General features: G+C 39.0%; 2 protein-coding genes across 2 annotated transcripts; both read right to left on the bottom strand.

The window, feature by feature from the left end:
- Positions 1–679: 679 nt before the first annotated feature.
- LOC115738317 (valine--tRNA ligase, mitochondrial 1-like) lies at positions 680–12440 on the bottom strand. Its single transcript, XM_030671031.2, has 21 exons — positions 12293–12440; positions 12088–12153; positions 11650–11712; positions 11275–11444; positions 11112–11184; positions 10245–10310; positions 10077–10160; positions 8902–8979; positions 8716–8799; positions 8451–8530; positions 7854–7911; positions 7477–7779; positions 7223–7393; positions 5442–5641; positions 4728–5130; positions 3957–4208; positions 3308–3808; positions 3015–3121; positions 2293–2392; positions 1941–2089; positions 680–1078 (listed from the first exon to the last, which is right to left on the bottom strand). Exons 1-21 carry the CDS (start codon positions 12293–12295, stop codon positions 910–912), a joined length of 3180 nt encoding a protein of 1059 aa, XP_030526891.1. The 5' UTR covers positions 12296–12440; the 3' UTR covers positions 680–909.
- Positions 12441–14084: 1644 nt separating this feature from the next.
- LOC115739857 (LOB domain-containing protein 4-like) lies at positions 14085–16533 on the bottom strand. Its single transcript, XM_030673175.2, has 2 exons — positions 16181–16533; positions 14085–14621 (listed from the first exon to the last, which is right to left on the bottom strand). The coding sequence occupies exons 1-2, from the start codon at positions 16355–16357 to the stop codon at positions 14304–14306; spliced, it is 495 nt and encodes a 164-aa protein (XP_030529035.1). The 5' UTR covers positions 16358–16533; the 3' UTR covers positions 14085–14303.
- Positions 16534–21662: the final 5129 nt, after the last annotated feature.

Genomic DNA, 21662 nt, shown 5'->3' with positions numbered 1-21662 from the left:
GGTGAGCTCGAGGTCGCCGACCTCGGGCAAGCTTGTGCTCTCTTGGATCGCCCAAGCTTGAGGCTCGTCGAGATCTAGCAAACCCCAAACTTGCCAACCTTGGGCGAGCTTGTGCTTGTCGGGATTTGGCAAGCCTCAAGCTCATCAGCCTTGGGCAACCTCAAGCTCGTCGAAAGTGGCTGCATCTGTGGCCAATTTTCAGGCTGCCAGTCATCAGTGAGACCCATCAAACGATGGACGAAGGAGAAAGAAGGAAAAAAAAATAAAAAAAAAAAAAAGGTAAAAAAATCAGTTTTCATTAAAAAGTATAAATATGTCCACAATATTTTAGGAATATATTTTCTTCAAGGATTTTTTTAAAAAATTTCTAAATTGGATTATAAATGAAAATGTTTGAATGATATGGGTCAGTCAATCGCCACCGTCGGTCGGCCAACGACCCTCGCTACTCTTAGAAGAGAAAGAAAAGAAAGAAAGAAAGAAATATATAAGAAAATGAGAATATATTTATTTTTTAAAAAATCATACACCTCGGAAAACTTTTAGTAAAGCCCTGAGTTTGCGTGCATTCTCATTCACACTTGAAAGGATCCAATTGTAGGCGCATTCTCTCTCCAATTTGAAAAGATCAAGTTGTGCGCCTCCAAATGCACTTTCCTCCACCCGAGATCAATTCTCATCATGGAAACAAGAAATCATTATATAGCTACAAGCCCCGATGACCGTATATCATCCCAAAGTATTCGCCCGGAACAACCAAATAAATCACTTGGAACAACATTTTCTAATCTTAGCTGGGGCTTCAAGGTCATATAAGCCTCAGAAAATCCTTTTCTGCTTTTTGTTGCATCAAAATTCATGACGCTATCAAGCGGTCTGGGGCCAGTAAAAAATGTGGGAACCTGCCGATTAATTGTTATCCATCAATTCAGCATCTAATCTAGAGTTCTCCTTCTGGAAAAATTCAAATTCCTGGATGAGCTTAGCCAGCTTTGCAGCATTCTCTTCCTGGATATGAGCTGGGACCTTCTGTTCATAGCCAGATGCATTCATGGTCTTCTTAAGTTTCTCTTGCTGCCTGTATAGGTATACAAGTCACACCAACCAATTAGATCCAAGCCATGTGAACAATTCATATCTTCAAGGTTCAATAGAATACTAGAGAACCAACGTAATAAAATATTTCTTAAATGAAAATCTGCCAAAAGTTGCTCTAGTTCACAAGGAAAAATAAAAAATAACATGCATCACCATAAAATCGATGACATCAGGGATAGACGAGGTCAAGGACAAGTGAAATGAAACCCCATGGGACTTCTCCTAGAAATGATACTTAAAGACATGACAGGGGAAGAAGGTTATGCCAGCTCTCAGTAAAGTTATCATAGGACACAACTAGATTCTTTAAAGGGATAAGTGAACTGATTTCAAAAGGTGCAATCAAGTCTTGAAACTCATCACGAAAGTAAAATTGAGTCCTAAAATTTATAAAAAATTCAATCAAATCCTAAAACTTGTCAAGTTGATGCAATCAAGTCCTTCCATTAACTCTGTCCAACTTGACAAATGGAAAATGCTAACAAGTTTTAGGACTTGAATACACCAACTTGACAAATTTTAGAATTTGATTGCACTTTTTGAAAGATCAAACACTCAATTGCACTTTTGTGACAAGTTTTAGGCTTCCAGTGCACTTATCTCCTCTTTTAACCGAACACTTCTTGTCTAACAAATATGTTCCATTGAGGCACAAAGGAACATGCACATTAGTTCTGATAAGCTATTTGTAGACATGGTGATGTATGTTAATACTTCTGAGCAGCTAATAGAAACTTTTCAAGCCAAGTGATGTTTAGTTTCAAGCATGCACAGTCAAAAACATGCACGCGCACAACACACGCAGAGATAGATGTGGATGCCTCTATTTTCAGTGGACTCACTTTTGAATCTCTTCCATCTTATTCTTGATCTTTTCACGTTCTGCCTCCGCATTGAGATTTCCTTCAACCTTAAGATACACTTTGAGATTTACATTGACATTCTCAAAGGCACATCTTGCTGGAGCAACATCTCTTTCACTCAGCAAAACCTGTAAATTAACAGTGAAGTCATCACTTGAACCAAAGGAAAACAAGTGGCACTCATGAACTTAGCAACTAAAATGGAAGCATTTTGACCTAAAAGATTGAGCACTGAAACCGGTGAGTTTGGTATGGTAGGAGTAAAAGGATTGTCAAGGTACCTCTAATGATGATAAAGCATACACAAGTTGAAAAAGCAAACACGCCGTACCTCTAATGATGATAAAGTAGCAAGAGTGACAATCTCCAATTCATGACTTTTAATGATGCCTGCAACTTCCTCATTTTGGCAATATGCATAAGCAGGTAACCTGAGGGAAAAGATAACGAACAAAGAAAATGATAAAACATATGAATCATTAAGTGTAAACTCAGTTGATCTGATTTTGAAAATACATCAGAGAATTGAGATAGCTATACGACCCAGCAGATTAAATAGTGAATCTCGGGAAATCTCACATTGGATCCTAACTCAGAATATATCTGAGGATTTAATACTGTATTACGGGGAAGTCCCCCAGGTAAACGGCTTGGTATGTGTCCATGTCACCTGATAGATCCTTTTGACTACTTTAAAATTTCCATCACCACATGCTCATCTAAGCACACTTTTGTGAAATAAATGTGCTTTTATGATGGGATTCCCCAATGTTGCATTGAATGGTAAGAAAGCACTCCAAACTTCAAGCAGCACCTTTAAAAGTTATTAGATACCCAGGAAGGAAGCTTGTTATCTTGATTTTTCCGAGGGAGAGAAGATACAGGGAAACAAAACAAAGACCCCAAATCAAAAGCTGGACAAATAAATCAACAAATCTAGCGGCCCTTTACTATTAGGATTACCAAGTATGGCATTGGCACTAGCGAATGAATTATGGTACCAGGTAATAGCAAATACACAGCAAACAAAATGGTGAAAAAGTGAACCCATACCTTTCATTTCTGTGCTTTGCAAGCACCTCTGACCTTAGTGACCGAAGAGATTTTACTGCAGACTCAACAAGATCCATCTCAAGCTCCACCCTTTCATTTGTCCAGCACTACAACGAAAAAGTAAATCACAGTGATAAGTACGTAATCCACCCATTAATTTAAACCAAACCCATAGATTCATGTATTTATTGATAGAACTACAAATGTCATTAGTCCCACTTAATATATATAATGGCATATATCAGTCATACTGTCACAAACGAACTTTCATTAGATTATCAACTTAGATATACCTCCACATAGGATGGGTAATCACATATCATTATCGATTCTTTTCTCTGATTGCCTTGTGATGAACGCAGCCGCTGCCACAATTCTTCAGTAACAAAAGGCATGAAAGGATGAAGCAGCCGTAACCCAGTTTCCAAGCACAGCCACAGAGCTTCTCGTGAAGAATTCCTTTCAGATGTAAAGGTTGGGTCCTCACCAGTAAAGTAAGGCTTGATTGCTTCAATAAAAACATCACAGAACTGATACTGCCACCATGAGTACACTGCAGTGGCTGCATCTGAAAATTCATACGAATCTAGTGATGACACGGTTTTCTTTATAGCCTTGTTCATCACAGATATTATCCATTTGCAGCTAAATGGCATAGTTTCTGGATGTACTTCCGTGGGAGGAACATAATCATCTCCAAGTTTGCTCATAGCAAATCGGACGGCGTTCCACAATTTGTTGCACCATTGACGATATCCAACAACTCTTTGAATATCCAGATTTATTTTATCAGACTAGAAAAGAGATTAAAAAAAATTTGTTAACACAGAAATACAGTAGAAAAATTACTGAAATTGCAACTTAACAGTTGTAGAATGACATTAAGTCCCATGGACCGTAAGTGCTATATCATGGTCAAATAGGCAGGCAAAAGGCATAAACCTGAGCAGTGTAAGAGACAAGTGCAAATCGGAGAGCATCCGCACCACATTCAGCAATACCATTGGGGAAGTCTTTGACCTGTCCTGCTTTTGCAACAGCCAGTTCATTAGGGTCCAAATTGCCCTCCTCCAATCTCTTATGAAGACCTTCAAGGCTTATGCCATTAATTACTTCAAGTGGATCAATGACATTTCCTAAAGACTTCGACATCTTCCGTCCGTGTGCATCACGAATCATGGGATGCAGATAAACCTGCAAAGATAAACCATGGACCAAACCACATTCATAGAAGAAAATAATTCTGAGCACACAAACAAAAACTCTCTTCATTTCCCAAGCTGTAGCAGCTCAAAACAAATTTTAATCGCACAGCAATCAGACTGAGTGTTGACTCTTGATTGTACCAACTAGAACTATTTAGTCAACGGGCATTCAACAATGTAGTTGCAAAAGCAAGAGTCACATGAAGTCCAAGTTATTCCAGATCCTTTATGGAAAATAAATCTGGTAAGTTTTGGGACACCGCACAGTTTTAGGCAAGTCTCAACTAAGAACTCAAAAGTATATTCCCGAGGAATCAAACTAAATGTCACTCAATAGACACTTCGCATTTCTGCCGGGTTTAACGAGGAGCTCATTCCATGCATTTTCCTTGGAAAGAAATCTCCTACAGATTCAGTGCTAGCAAGCTGAGCCATTGTCATAGATTTACCATCATATCTTCATTGGATCATAAGCTAGTCATGTGTGCTGGCAGAGGATTTTACTCACCTTCCTAAAAGGTACATCTCCTCCCAGTTTGATTCCCAACATCACCATTCGGGCAACCCAGAAAAAGAGAATATCGTGACCAGTCTCAAGGACAGAAGTAGGATAAAATGCCTTCAAATCTTCTGTATCATCTGGCCATCCAAGAACAGATAATGGAAAAAGGCCAGATGAAAACCAGGTGTCAAGCACGTCAGGATCTTGGCACAAATCAAATTTCCTCCCTGCATACTTCTTGCTGGCTTCCTTGTGAGCTTCACTCTCATCTTGAGCAACTATCCAGTGATCGTTATATGCACCAAGTTCCTTCAGTTCATCGTCTTCCAGAGTGACATACCATGCTGGTATCCGGTGACCCCACCAAAGCTGCCTCGAAATGCACCAATCACGTATATTCTCAAGCCACCTGGGATGTTGAAACATTTCCTTAATTCAAAAACACTGACTATAACTTCATAAAAAATGCTTAGAGACACAATTGAAATGCATTATACATATTGACATCAGACAATTGATAACCACACTGTCCAAACATTACGAACCAGTTTTTACCCCATAAAATAGGCTGCATCTATACAAATTACTTGGAGCCAATCAAAGGGAAATATTATTAGAGTAAACCAACAGCAAGCACATCAGAGTAAGATATTGGGTGGAAAAATAAACAGCAAGCACTTCTAGACATGGTTTCCGATTTCGTAGAGGAGATGACAACACCTTTTCCAATCAGCAGCATACTGTTTAGGGATGATTTCAAGCTTTCTATCCTCAGAGTCCAACGCCACATCAAGAGCTTGCTTCGCCATGCCATTACAATCCACATACCACTGGGGCTTTATTAATGGTTCAACAACATCATTGCTCCTTGAACAAAGGCCAAGCCTCATCTCATTGTTTTTAGAACCTCTATATAGTCCCTAAAAGCATGCAAATAAAATAGCTCAACAACTGGACATGCTGGAGAGAATAAGAAGGTATTCGTGAAAGAGTATAAGCTAAGCATCCACATTAGTAAAGCAGAGAATAAGTAAAAGATCCAGAGTTTAGTAGAAGTAGTTGTCTTATATGGCAAAATTCCATTGACAATACACCAACATCAATAGGATAATGAGAATGTGAGTTCAACCTATGTAGCCAGGGCATTGTCCAAGCAAATTGAAAGCTCGCCATAGTGATGGAGGACAATGGCAACACTTACAAAAGGCGCGACAAGTGAAGTGTGCTGTTTATTCTCTTTGATTAATCAGGAATCTTCTGATGTTATGGGAGTCTATTAGGATCGTAATAAGTTTCCTTCTCCTAGTTGGCATAGGATTTAATGTTTCCTTTTCCTAGTTGGTAGTTGATATGTGTTTCCTAGTTTTTTAAGGATATATCAGGTTTCCTATTTTTGACTCAAAATAGTACTTTAGAGAGTCTATATAAGTGGTTGTAATTCTTTCTTTTGAATAGAGTTGATGATTACCTGAATTTGGCAATTCTTTGCTTTGGGATTGTGTGATGCTTAAGAAACCCTAGGTGTGATGCTTAGGAAGCTTTGGGCGTGAAGCCTAAAGATTTATTCTTTGTTAGGACTACTGTCCGACATCATGTAGTCAACATATCGTCCACTTAAGGATGTAGTGCATGTCAACTTGAATAACAAGTCAGTTGTTTAAGCCTCTGTCAATTAGGAGATTGTCAACCTCTTTAGTTCAAGGATGCAACTCTTTCCGCTTATAGCCCTAAGCCACAATCAAACTTCGCAACAGAACTACATAAGAACAGCTGAGGCAAAACTAATCAGCATCAAGAAGGCAATCTGTGTTTTCTAGAATGAAGCCCAATAGGCATCTCCCTCATTACACTGATTTTGCCAACCAATATAGGCGTTTCAGCTAGGTAAGACATCTCTAAGTAGGGTTTGGGGGCATTGGAATGTAGGAAGGATGTTGTCTGATGGATCCAGAATGATGCAATAAACAGGTCCATTCTTACAAATTGCGTCGGTCTGTGGAGCTGCCCTGTCATCTAGTACATACGCCATTCTTGTGTAGCGGAGGAGCTGTGATGGACTTTGACTCATGTGACTTTCAATGTTACTTGAGTTCTGGAGGACATATGAAAGAAAAACTAATGGATAGTCTATATAAGCTACAGGTGCATGTGTTTAAGGGAAGGAGATTTATAATGAATTCCAACCTCTACAAAATTTGGCAACTGACATGCATATGTAATACTGTTAATTCCATTCAGTTTGTTCAGAAAAAATTGGTTGCAGACCCGGAAATGTTGATATCAAGGATACCAGACTCTTTGTGGGCTCCAGAGATTCAATTAAATTTGCCTCTTCCAATACAATTACAGAGGAATTAACCATATCCGACAAGTGACAAGAAGTCAAACAAATCATAGAAGTTAAAACAAGTTAAGATTCACTACAACATCGAAAATCACATAGACCACAAGAACCTACAAAATAACAGGATACGTCTATAGTGCAGTGCATATTATCATACCTTTTGCTGCAGTGCCTCAGTAATAGCTTGGCGGGCCTTAAAACGTGGCATCCCAACAAACTCCGAACCACCATTGCTATTTATTTTCCCATCATCAGTAAAAATGTTGATAAATTCAAGAATATGACGCTTTCCAACCTCAAAATCATTTGGATCGTGTGCTGGAGTGATCTGAAAAAGATGGAACAGGGTATAAAAGCTAACATAGGAAAAGACAAATAAGGCTTACAATTCCAATTGGTCAGAAATTGTACCTTAACAGCACCAGTACCAAAACTTGGATCAACAAGGATTGCATCACAGACAATGGGAAGTCTTCTTCCATTGAACGGATGAATTGCATATTTTCCATGCAGATGAGTATACCTTTTATCATCAGGGTGAATTGCAATAGCTGTGTCACCTAGCATTGTCTCCACCCTTGTCGTGGCAACAACAATCTCTCCCAGGCCTTCCTCCAGTGGGTAGGCAAAGGATGTTAAAACTCCAAATTCCACTGGATTTTCATAGCCCGGAACTTTTAGAAGTGTTCTTTCCTTGATATCCACATAATCTACCTACAAACAGAATCATCCGGCTAAGTAATGGAAAAAAGCACTAAATGACCATGCACTCATAAGGCAGCACTTGCCTCAATATCAGATATTGCGGTCCTTAAGATGCAATCCCAATTCACTAGGCGGATATCCCTGACAAAATTTTCAATTAAGTATGAGAATTATTCTACCTCAAACAAAGGAGACATTAAAAGCAACCATCTCACTTAAAAATATGAGCATTTAAAAATTAAACATACAGCCTACAGTTTAAGCATATATGCAAATTTTACATCTTCCAAACATTTGAAAATGGAAAAAGAAATGTTTTAATAAAATACGAAAAATTTTATATGCAAATCCACCCAACAATTTTTCTAACTTATTAATCATTATAAAATCAAAGAGCTAAGCCGCAATATTTGAGACAGGCAAAAGGTACATAAAAAAAGTCATACCGAAGATCTCACAGTAAATATGTTTCAACACTGTAGCTACATATTCAATTGAGCACTATCAACCATCAGAATCATACATGTTTGTTCTGTTGACCAGTGTCAACAAGAAGCCTATTACTTTTTTGACATGCTTGTACCAAAATTACATGCAGACAATGTGTTGATAAGTGGAAAAAGGCAGAGAACAATAGGAGAAGAAAAGAGGTTGGAAAAAGAATGTTATTTCTCAAATACCTATAGATAAGACCATCTCTGTACAGTCGAACAAATGCTTCAGTGACAGCCCTTGATCTTCTCTCATCCATTGTAAAGCACTTAGAAAAAAAAAAAAAGCAAAAGAGATATTTCAGGGGAAACTATACGTTTCTAGTCAATAAATCTACCAGAGAGATAAACTGAGATATTGACAGTAATATCTTCATCAGCTTCAAACTCGAGCACACAATCTATTCCAGCCCAAAACAATTCATGATAAAATTCATGAACTTGAAAAAGTCACCTCACGGGACCAATCAAGTGATGCACCCAAACGACGCTGCTGCCTTAATATAGTGCCACCATACTCATCCTTCCACTTCCATACCTAGTCACAACCAGACACCAAATAGATTAGTGAAGCACAACGAATTCCACATGGACAGTGAAGTACAACCACTGAAGGTCCAATTAGCAAGGAGAATTTCACCTCAGACACAAATTTCTCTCGACCAACATCATGCCTTGTCAAACGACATTCTCGCATTAGCTTCTTCTCCACAACAACCTGCAAAAATTGCATCAAAACCCTCACAGCTGAATAAATAACCTTCAGATTCAACCACAAACAAAAAACTGACCAAACATGACGTAGTTTCTTATTTAGATAAAAGCAATTGAGGTTCTTATTTAGATAAAAGCAATTGAGGGTTGCATATATTGAGATAGCACAAGCCAATATAACCAATTCTATTGCCTCAAGTGGTACATGTGAAGATACACCATTGTCATCTCAATAATATTGCCACAATATACTGCTGGTAATTGTGGGTACATGATGAATTTACTGGATAAATGGCAAGAATTCCAACCATCATGTCTCCTACATACCAGATCTATGAAACTAGATAATCTGTATAATGGGGAAAATGAGAATATCATCAGATCCCGTACTTGCCGAAATGGCCACCAAAATTACCACATCCCAGGAAAACATGGTAATCACTTCATGAAATCTTGCAATATTTAGCAGAACTGAGTAAAGTTTGACTAAACATGAATCGATCAGTTAAAATGTTTAAATGAATGCTAACATAGCAGTAAAAGGATAAGACTTTGAACTAATCGGACCTATCCCAATAAAAACTACCAACACAATTGGTAAAAACATTTTAATTAGGGTCCCATCATGACAATTTCCCTCCCGAATATCCGCACAATTGCAACCTCATGTGCAGTGTCTCCCCTATCAACATCTAATCTACTCATGCTAATACAATAGTCCAACACTACACATGATTAGACTGAGGCCATATTACTAGTCTCTTCATTTAACTACTAAATGAAATTACTGAAGATCTCAATTGCTTTAGAATGTCCACTCCAATCCAACCATATGATAATCAAGCTAGAGATACTCATGGAAAATGACAGGGTAAAAGCCCTAAACCTAGGGCAAGGAAGAAAGAATTATCAAGGTTACATACTGTGACCGCAACAAAAAACATAAAAAGATGAGGCCTTGACGACAGTTTTGGCTTTTTTACATTGAGCTATTGAGACCCAAAGTTCTTGCAATAGGTAAGGATGGAACAGGCAACTTGCCACAGTAACCCCAATATCACATCTAAACATTAAAAAAGTAGAAGATGATAGCAACATCACCTGTGTTGCAATCCCAGCATGATCCATTCCAGGCACCCACAGGGTATTATACCCAGACATTCTCTTCCAACGGATAATGGTGTCCTGCACATGATGATAATGTGAACGTGAAGGATGCACTTAGTCTTCATGAATGAGCAAGAGCAGAATGCAGAAATAGGGCCGCACCTGTATAGCAGATGTAAGGGCATGCCCAATGTGTAGGGCCCCTGTCACATTTGGAGGGGGAAGGACCTGCATGATGAGAAGCATATTGCAAAACAGATCTTAGGAAAGATTAATATAATGAGATTGTAGGCTGATACTTTTCCAATCTACAAAACAATTTTCCCTGTGGAAAAAATTGAAAATGCAGCACAACTAGATGACAGTTATTCATCCCTGAATGTAGTAGCCCAATTAGTTCATATTAAGCCACATTCACAAGAAGATAGAAATATCAACACATTATCAGCAAAAAAGAGGAATACAAGCACATAGTCATTCCATACAATTCAAGATCATGTACATTTTTTAGCAGCAACAAGAAGCAAGAATGATACTTGCAGTAGAACAAGCCAGAAAAGTCGGTTGGAACATAAAATTAACACAACTAAAAGACAATCGAGACACAAAAATACATGGTTTCTTTCTTGTTTTCACCTCCTGCCTTTACCATTGTAGTTTTACCATCTACCTACCCAGAATACCATTTACTTGTGACATTGCCTCCATGCTAAAGCTATTGCACCAACAATTAGGCATTTGTAAAGGTCCACAGTGTTAAATGGATAAGCGTTCGATAATAAAAAAACCACCCATCTTAAACCTTGAAAAAATCAGAATGTACATTAGAAAAGCAAAGTCTACTATTTGTGGTTGCATTAATAAACTCTGCAGTAAAAGCCAAACTAGTGAACAGAAACTCACTGCATTCAATCTTAGTAAACCCCAGTAAGATCCTCAATCACTCACTCGTATCGAGTTGCAAACAAGAAGACAGAATAGAATCCTAATTATGCTGTAAAAGAGTTTCCAGACGTAAAACATACTCACAATTACAAATGGTGGTTTGGGGCTGCTGGCATCGGCTACAAAGAAGCCTGATTTCTCCCACCATGTGTACCATCTAAACCAACGAGAAGTTGGTCTGAGGATAGATCTAAGACATGACAATAAGTCAAATCTAGCGTAAACAACAGAGAAATTAAATTCTTACGATTTCTCAACGACACTCGGGCTATACTGCTTCGCCATTTGGCTGGATAGCCTTTTCTTCTCACCAAAAGGAGTCTCTGGGTCAACATAATCCTCCAGATTCTCTTCACCTGTATCTCGCTTTATATTCTTTTTTGCACTCTTTTTAGGGGCATTGGCACCTTGTTGAGCCTTCGAAGAATGACACAACAAAAGAATGAAATATCAACCCCAGTATGAATAATGAGTATGGCATTAAGCCCCATTTGATATAACAGACAAATGATCAACCCCCAACACTGAAAACTTGCTACCAGACTGAGAACGATCACGCATGAGAGCGACTACTAATGATCCATAATACGACAAGCAAGAACTCTGAGACAGTAATAAGTACCTTAAGTTTAGCCAGTTCTGCTTTTTCAGCAGCCTTGAGTTTCTTCAATTCCTTCTCTCTTGCCTTCAAAGATAAATAAAAAATGCAACGTATTAAAAGAGATTATTGTCGCTTAAGCAAATGAACAGCCGTCTCAATTTGGCAAAGCTGAAGGGTCAAGTGGATAAGAACATTCAGACGAACAAGATCATTGCTGCTTTATTTTAGCAGCTCATTTCCGATCAATAAGATTCATGCACTACACAAATGGTGGGATGACCAACAAAGAGCGAGGCAGAACTCCATTTACAACTCAAGTTGCGAGCAAAAAAAAGTTCGAATTCTTTCTGTTTCTCTTCCCGTGCTCGATCATTATTCGAATGAAGTCCAATGTATAAAACAAAGGGGATAAAGAACAATTGAGGAACTGAATTAGCAAAAGGCAGAAAAAGAGGAGACCTTCTCTTCCTTCTTCTTCTTTCTCTCCAGGTCTTCCACGGTTTCCGGCTTGTTATCCGGCTGAGACTGCACGATCAAATGCATTTCGTCGGCAAAGAGAGAACCATTGCCCATCAAATCAAATACAAATCACTAGAACACGATACCGATGGATTCAACCAAACCATCCAAACGTCACAAGGAGCGACGACAGAACCGAACATACCATGTCGGAGAGAAGATGGAAGCACAAGGAAGAGAGATTCCGCGGGGAGAGGCCAACGCCAGCAGTTACTGTAAGCGTGGAAACGAGGTGGTGGTCTCAGGATTCTTGATTCTACTGGCCAGCAACACAATAGCATGCTAAAACCGCTGTTGTCGGGTTACCCTAACGATCTAATGGATTCTCGTTTGGGCCGCAAGTATGGGCCTTCTTGTTGTTCAATTGATCGACGGGCTTTATTTGGGCCGGAGTAGGAGAAGAGCCCAATAGCGACAAAAGGCGTGTAATGGGCCTCTCTCCACGTGTTATTCTATAGAGATGAGATCACGCACGCGTGCGTGTCATGAGCCTTCAGTTTACTCACCTCGCTATTAAAGGGAAGACCCAGAAATAGGTGAAGGAATGAGTAGATTCATAACTCGGGCCGCAGATCCGATTGATCCTCGACTTGTCGACAAGGGGTCTCTAGCTTATTGCCCTCCGCCCGCACCACAAAGAAAGGAAGCATCGGCGCCGCCTGTTTCGGAACCCCCGGATGCCTAAGTTATTCGGTATTTGAAAAGGAGATATCCTATTATCGTACTTTTGATCGCATAAATCCGTGCCCATGTAATTCCACGTTATGCTTTTTTGAACTCCATGCTCCGAAGCACTATAGTTGCTAACGCAGGAGCCTTACATCTATTAATGGAAGTAGTTAAGCTTAGAGATCATGATTGGGTTTAGGTATGGTGTTGTTGTCTCGCTTTACATATTAATACAACAATGGCATTGGACAAAACCCGCACGTGCATGCCAACTTAATCATTAGCTAATATGCACGCACTCGAATGCCGAGTGGGACTCTCTAATCACCTAATCTCGTGCCTCAGCTCGGATTGTTCTCTGCAACTCGAGATATTGATCTTTACTAATTTAAGTGTCGGAGGAAAAAAGCAAAGAGAAGAGGAGCAACACTGGGCGTACTATGGCTAAGAAACCTCACTAAGAGTCTAAAATTATCTCGCTTGTTTTATGTTTAATGCTTGAAGCACGAGTCAATTATTGGATACAATTTTTATGCATGTGCTAATTGTCCAAAAATTCTTAAACCTGTTTCATTTTGATCAATTCAATCCTGAACCTTTTTTAATTTTTCTAATTATGTGCTAAACCTTTTGATGCTTTACCAATTGAATTCATCCAACCAATCTTAGGTAAAAATCGCTAACATGGACGTTGACCATCTTATGTGACATAGTCGCTGTTAATGTAGATAATTTTTATAATCTGACTTCTTTTGAAATTTTTTCTTTCTTTCTTTCTTTCTACTGAGCCCAACGAGGGCTTCTCAATGCTCACCCATTGGTCAGCAAGGGTCGGCTAGCCCTTGCTTGTGACTAACCGAACTTGATAGTAAAAATAATAATAATAATAAATAAATAAATAATTACACCGGCATCGGCTATCCTACATGACACTACCGATGTTTAAGTCAACGATTTCCGATGAAAATAGGTTGGATGAACTCAATTGACAAAGTGTCAAAAGGTTTAGCACTCATTTGGTACAAGTGAAATGTTTAGCACTTAATTGGATAAAGTGCAATAAATTTAGGTATTTTTTGAATAATTGTCCTGTTCGTGCACTTATTTCAACGTTGGATTGACATTTGTCGCGTCATTCGATGAATAAGTTTCCGTAAGACTCGTCAGCACCTTCAGCATTTCCTGAGATCGGAGATGTTTTCGGCTCCATTGACCTTATAGTCCATAACAGGACAGCTCGTTAACACACGCACTGGTAAAATAAGATCAGACAAATGATGCCTTTCTGAAACCACAGACCAAACCTCTACACATGATCATGGATAAGTTTAACACCCGTCAAAAACGTCTCCAATGCTATACATTCTGATGAACCCGGAGGGGACGATAGAGAACCACGACTTTATAGCTTTAGCTAGTAAGCAAAAATTAGAAGATCCGCACACAATGGATGAGTAAAGTGCGGGCAGCATCAGAAATAATTCACGTCATGACCACAAAGAGTCCTCGACCTCCGCTTGATCAACCTCGCTCAAGGGAAGATACGACCGCCGGGAGCGCAAGTTGTCCCCCCGCGAGCTGCCGGCAGCGGCGGCTGAGCCCGAGGCCGAAGGGAACTGATGCGTTTGCATGCGCATGTGGACGACTTCGGCCTGTGCCTGCGCGAGCTGGTTCTGCAGCACGTCGACCTGTTGCTGAAGCGACGATATGGCCCCTACGCAGCCGTATATGGGGTCCCGCATCCTCGCGTTTGCTTCGTACACCATCGAGCTCACTGCGTCGCTCCTCTGGTGCTCTGGTAATTCCTGGAGAATTTAAATGTAACATCAGCTTAGGTCGTCATTGTCGGGTCATGATTACGCCATACATTACTGACTCGTTTGGCTTAGATTCCCTCATGGTCAGATTACTCTTCATGCTCACAACAAGCAGATAACGACTCCGCAAGAGTGAAAACTCGTGTGGCTCCCCGTCCTTATCTCCGTAAAATCATGTGTACTTAAAAGCGAAATGACAAGAGCGGCTCTCCACAATACTTTTACGTTCTAAAGATGGAAAATAAGCAGACATGACCAAAAGAAAAAGGCGAGCGCCACCCTTGATGGTCTCAAAAAGCAGGCATCCGCTCTACTTTTTCTCTTTCGAATCCTTGATGATCACGCCTAATTCCTTCCTTGCTTAGAATTACTATATCCGATTTCTTTATCACCTTTTACATTATAGTACATTGACGGTGTAAAACAATAATTTTGTAAGTTGGATTTACGTGTTAAGACGTATGCGTTTGCTAATTTGAAGGACGTATCCACATAAAATGTTGGGATTTGAGAGGCTCACAATGCAACAGTGCAATATCAATCACAAGTATTATGAATGACAAAAAGTATATAACAATCATGACGAGACCCACCTCTGATCTTATGTCTAGCATTCCACCGTAATACTGTCACACTGTCATGCTAGCGACACCCTAAAATATTTCATTGCACAATTGATTTGTATGAAAAATATTCAACACCAATGGAAATCTCATACAAATAATTTTTATTGTTTTTTTCCCTTCTCCAGTGGAGATTTACTTTTCCTTTATTTTTTTTCTTTTTCCTCCTATCTAGCACACCTGAGTCATGATGTTTGAGGGTTATTGTATTATTAGGAATTGATTATGTACTAGTCTTTGGGTGACTATTATGCTAACAGTTTGTTTTTCTCCACAAAAAAGTAATTAACTAAAAATTAGTGTGCGGTCCACTCTTTTAAGAATTTGTGACTCATTATTTTCACAGCTATCCAAAGATTGCTATACTAGCAAAGTCTTTTATTATTTTGTCCAAAAATTTTCTAGGAATTTGAGTTTCTTCACCATAAAAAAGATAATTACAGTAAAGAACCTTCATTATGCATGTAGCACTACTATACTTGAGGATACAGATGCCTTTTAAAACAATTAAATCCTCGTCATCCCATATGCTAAAATGGAATTGGTCAAAAAGTCTCCTTTTTGAATAAATAAAAAGGACCGAGAAACCTCGTTAGTGGTGGGGTCTCTTTTAGCTTTTGCCCAACAGAAATTAACCACAATAACTGACATAAGAAATGGATTTGGTCATTAATACATGGATTTTCTCATGATTCGTGATTACATTTATTTCTAGGCAAGTAAGCACGTTGAAGTTATCCTGCAAGTCGCTCGCAGACAGAGTTTTGATGATGATCTCATAGAAGTTCATGTAGTTTTCCTCCACGTAGTGTAATCTCGGTTTATCTTTTGGATTGGAGGTTATTCTCAGAGTGTTGAAGGATATTAGAGAAGGGGGTCGTGCATGCAAAAGCCCGAAGAAGAGGGGAATATGATCAGTTAAACCTGTAGCATCTTGTTGACGTTGCTCGCGCCGAAGACCTTGTGGACGATGGCGAATTTCTGGGGCTGGTCGGCTGGGAAGTAAGGAGCGAACACGCAGTCTTGAACGCATCTCCTCCGGAGCAGTTTGCACGCTGCGCATGGCGACAGCGCTCCTTGTTTTCTTCCACTCTCTTTCATGGTCTTCCTCTCGTTCTTTAGGAGATTAAGCCAAACGGATAATAGGACAATTGCAACCGAACTATGGTGGTAACGCGAGCTTAAAGATGTATGAACAGAGACAAGAAGAAAGAAAGATAGAAAGAAGAAAAAGAAGAAGAAAGTAGCAGAAGAGGGGGAGCTGAAGGTTTTGCTGATGGTTTCTTTTATAGGGCAAACAATATTTGAAGAGTGACAGCATATCTTTGGAGGGTCCTACCAAAGAAAAAAACCCTAGATTTTGCTGGGGACACCAAACATCATTTTCCATTAAGATTATATGGTTATGGACCCACCTCCATGAATCGTATTTCTTCCCCCTTGTCCTTTTTCGTTTTCTCCTCTTTGGAAAAAGAAATAAAGTTGAAAGAGACTTAAGTACGATTAGGTTATTATAATGCGTATTGGTGTACATCAACCTTAAAGTTTTACCTGTTCTACGGGAAAAAAAGAGAAGCTCAGTTGTACTTGGGCATCCTTCTTCATTTTGAGCGGGCACAATTCTTTTATTTCGTGCCCAAGGATACGAATTTGGTTCTTTTCTGCGGATAGATTGAAAAGGAAAAAAATGGTGAATTTCAACTTTTCATAAAGAAAATGACCAATTTTTTTTTAAATATTATTAATTGTTAACTTATCCAAAAAGAATGGGGCTAAGGCAACAAAGTATTTTGTCACGAGTAGTTTGTCGTGTTAGGGTGTTTTTCCTGTAATGATTACTTACCAACACCTTGAATTTGGCAGCCTTGCCCACCGTCACCTTGCTCCTTGCTCGGCGACCGGCAAGAGAAAGAAGGAAGGAACAAAAAGAAAAGGGAAGAGTAAAAAAAAAAAAAATAAATTTTAAAAAATATAAAAATATTATTAAAACTGTCCACGTCAACCCCGATCGCTCCACGTAGGACAGTAGGCATTCATTTCAACGATTTTCTACTAAAATTATTCGGATGGACTAAATTGGCACAAATGCAAAAGTTATAGAACTTAATTGGCCAAAAAACATTATTTATAACTAAATTGATACGATTGCAATAGGTTTAGGAAATTTTTGGTAATTTTCCCCTTTGAATTTACTATAGGTTTGTTTGGTTCAACATTTGGAAGAGACTTTGGGACTCTAAAATCCCTTGGCTAAATGCAAATAACATTTGGTTCGTTTTTTGCTCAACTTCGGGGAAATGCAATTGAATTTCCAAAGGTTGGCCCAAAGTAGCTCCGGTGGTACTTTGGAAAGTTGCATTTTCAAAATACAACTATAATTTTTATTTTTTAATAATTTTACTTTTTTCTTTTTCTTTTCTTTTTTTCTTTTCTCCTTCTTCCTCCTTCCTCCATCTACTTCCTTTGCCTGCTGCTCCTTCCTCCACCAATCACAACCCTTGGTGACAGTGGCACTCCGACAATCGACCATGACACACGAGCCAAAGAGCTCAAGGCTCAATCTCGCTAAATCTAGCTCGACCTCAAGGGAGGTCGAGCTTAGCCGAATCTAGGTTAGCTAGGCTCAGCCTCAAGTGAGCAAGGCTTGACCTCGGCTCGGCGGCCTCCAATGAGGTCGAGGCAAGGTTGAGCCCGGCCTATGGTTGGCGGCCACCGGGGCCGGCGACAGTCTGAGAAGAAATTAACATAGGAAGAAGGAAAAAAATGAGAAAAATGAAAGAAAGTAATTAAAAATAAAAAATATTTTTTTCAAATAAATAAAAATAATTGAAAAATCAAATTATTTATAAAAAAATATTTACGTCAAAGTTGTTTTCCAATGTGTTTTTAAAATACATTTTACCAAATACTATTTGCATTTCAGAGATCTCCTTTAGCCCAAAGGTATTTGTATTTTCCCAAGAACATTTCCCCCAAATCGAACCAAATATGCCCCAAGTCTCCAACCTAAAGTAAAGCGACTTACCAATTTTTCTCAGATTAAAATTACCAACTAATTTTGGATTATCAACTCTCGTTTGATTTACATATTAATGTTTATAATTGTATTGTTTAATTTACCAACTTTTCAGTTAACTTGCCAATTTCTGTATGGCTTGGAAGCAACACTTGTGTTGGCAAACCCTTTTTGGAGATTTCCAATTTAAATTCAGGTGACTTCTTCACTTTTGTCACAATGTTAAATTACTAACTTTCATTTGAGTTGCTTATTGACATTTATTTGATTTCTTTATTTGCCAACTTTTCTTATCGTTTACAAGTTTTTTATTTGAATTCCGTATTAGACAGCTTAAATTTATCAATTTTTTTCTTACAAATTATTTACCAGTCTTAATTAGAGTGACCTACCAACTTACCAAATTTTGATAATTAATTCAAACAAGAGTTAGAAACTCAAATGATTAATTAATGATCCATTCCGAGAAAACGATCGTTGCGATGAGATTTGCACGACAAAGACTTTCAAATCAAAACCCAAAATTAATATGCAGCGCATGAACCGAGACTTTAATTGGTGGACAATATTTCCAAAAGCTATCCGATGCAACTCATCGATAAAGAGTTGATTTGATATTCGCGGCACGTAACATCATCGGAGACAAAATTTTTCTCCTTGACTTTACTTCCAGTATACCACGAATATTCATCATCTCGAGCCCATTATCGACAGTATCTGTCCGAAGCTTTCGGTAGGACGTCGATAAAAAAGAAGTCTTCCATTGTTTTCATTGGTCAAAGAAGTGTTGGTTCGTGCAACGCGAGATTCCATGGGATATTGTATTTAAAACATCTCATAGGTTAATAGGTCACCAAGAAAATCCGTCGAATCGTTCGTAACCAATCAGCTGCAACGCCTGTCGAAGCTCCCACGAGTGGTGAGGTTATCAAACTAATACGTACAAGGTTCCACCTTGTCTTTTATCGTTCATGTCACGGTCAAGTTACACGATCGTTTAATTACAATTCGTGCCTCTTGTATTTGGTTAGGGGGCCAAAAGGGTAAGGAGACATGTCCAGGTAGTCACAGAAGAACTTTGATCAGGAAGCCGCGAACGAAGATTTGGGTGGAAATTAACCGTACTAGGGAGACATGTCTTGTTGGTGTAGGAGGGTTTGATATCACCTCAAGTCCCGCGTTACATGAGAGATGACTAACGTCCTAACTAATCACTACTCTAAACATTTCGTTTCCGGGGGCTTGGCCCCGGTCATCAAGTCAGCGGCTTGAAATGGTATTAGAGCTGGATTTCCAGCAATTGATGTGTGGTTCAATGATGAACCAAGTCCATGTAATGGTAGAAGGGTCAAATTAAAAGAGCTCGGACAAGCTGTGGCTCCACTATAGTTGTGAAGAAAATTCAGAACTATCCCAATTACACGTTTTACAAGAGGAGTTCCGTCGGGATTTGACAAGTCAAAACACTGATGAGGATGCCTATCAGTACCATGTGGATACTCCTTTTAAGGGCTTCCCTTATGTGAATTAGGTAGAGCTCTTGCATGCGCTCTTTGCTCAAGCTTGACTTCATTGGTTCTGGGTAAATGTGACCACGTCAATCACAATCTTTCATCGTGGGGGATTTACAGGTGTCCTCAAAAATCGATACGTCTCACTCACTTATTTCAACTTAGGCCCAGGAGGCGTGCCAGCAACCCGATTGACTTTAACCACTACAAACCAGCAAATGTGCTCCTGCGATAGCCGCATGTGAAAATTGATATATGCAGAGGTAGCAAAATCCTTTTATTATGGTTTGCCTAAAAATTAATGTGGAAAGGAATTTGTGGTAAAACAACACTATCCAGAGTGCGACATGAGAAGGGGCTTTTTTTCAAAGAGTTTCGTACAAGTTTGGTTACGTATGTATAATTTTCTTAATTATCAAAACCTGGTGATTAAATTCTTAAATCTGGGAGGACCACAAAACTGGCTAGTTGATTAGTTCGCAGGCGAATTAAGAATGTCGTACGTTTGCAACTTGCACGTGCGGATGGACTTATCGGGAGCAACTCTTCTCTTAATTCATCAACTATAAAAAAAGCATGCAACGTGTCTGGAAATGACTTCTGAAACGCAATAATTAGCGTGACAGGATGTAGATAGCAAGATTTCAAGGCTAAGCATTCAAATAATTGGTGGATCCGCCTTTGACGTAGATAATATGCAATGTGTGTGACAAGAGATTAGGGAAGAAAGAGTAAATTAAGAAATGAGTGGTTGAAGATTATGCCGTATTTAACAAATGGAGACCACTTTTTTTGGATCGATAAACGCATGGATGGCTACAATTACGTTTGTTAGAAAGCAACAAAAGCAAAAGCATTGGATATGATAGATTAGAAGGGTGCCCATATATCATCATTCCGCAAATTGTCATAATTCGGTCTCTTTCACGAGAAAAAGTTTCGCTAGAAGGAAGCCGACCCTCGAGTCTTTGAGGTCATCGCTCGGTTTTACTTATAGAGAATATAGTAAAAATATACCTCTCATTTTACTGAACGACACTTGCATCGGTCAAAGTTTGCACAATTAGGTGGATTACGATTCTTCTCAATCTATATGTGTTGCCTGCGATACCATTTCACTTGCTGAAGCCATTTTTGAGGATTCAAGGACTTTTGATAGATTCAATTAAGTATTCCTCGTGAAGAGAAAACCCTAAAGATGGAGAAAAAAGAGCACGAAGAAACCCTAGAGTGATTTTTTTGTTGCTGTCAAGTGTCAATGCTTCTTTCTGCATCCACACGGAGTCACGACGAATCATATATTCTCTAAGATCAAACATCATTGTCATCGCGTGATGAAAGAGGAAGTGATGTGATTTAAATGGGGTGTGTACATGTATGACTTCAACATCTTGATGTGATCCATATTTATCAAATCCAATGGCATTCGTTGCTTTGGTAGATTATAAACACAGGACATCGTCCATGTACAAATTGAACTCAAAACAGCATGAGTGACGTTTAGATTTCCTCTTTGTATGTGTGGATACACGTTCTCGTAACAGCAAATGTTAGAGTTTCTAACAAGTCATTACATTATTGAAATGGTTTCTTAGCACCGAACTTCTTTCTGCATACACATGGAGCCACGACACATCATATACTCTCTAAGATCAAAGATCATTGCCATCGGGTGATAAAAGAGGAAGTGATGTGATTTCAATGGGTGTGTACATCATTGACTTCAACATCTTGATGTGATCCCCATCTATCATAACAAATCACATTTGTTTGGTGGATTATAAACACGGACATCATCCACATACAAATTGAATTTAAAATAGCACGAGTAGCATTTAAATTTTTAAACAATGTAGATTTCTCTCTGACTGTGTATGCA

This window comes from Rhodamnia argentea, chromosome 2, assembly GCF_020921035.1.
Source record: "Rhodamnia argentea isolate NSW1041297 chromosome 2, ASM2092103v1, whole genome shotgun sequence".
Classification (NCBI taxonomy): domain Eukaryota; kingdom Viridiplantae; phylum Streptophyta; class Magnoliopsida; order Myrtales; family Myrtaceae; genus Rhodamnia; species Rhodamnia argentea.
This window is presented reverse-complemented; position numbering and strand designations above follow the sequence as displayed.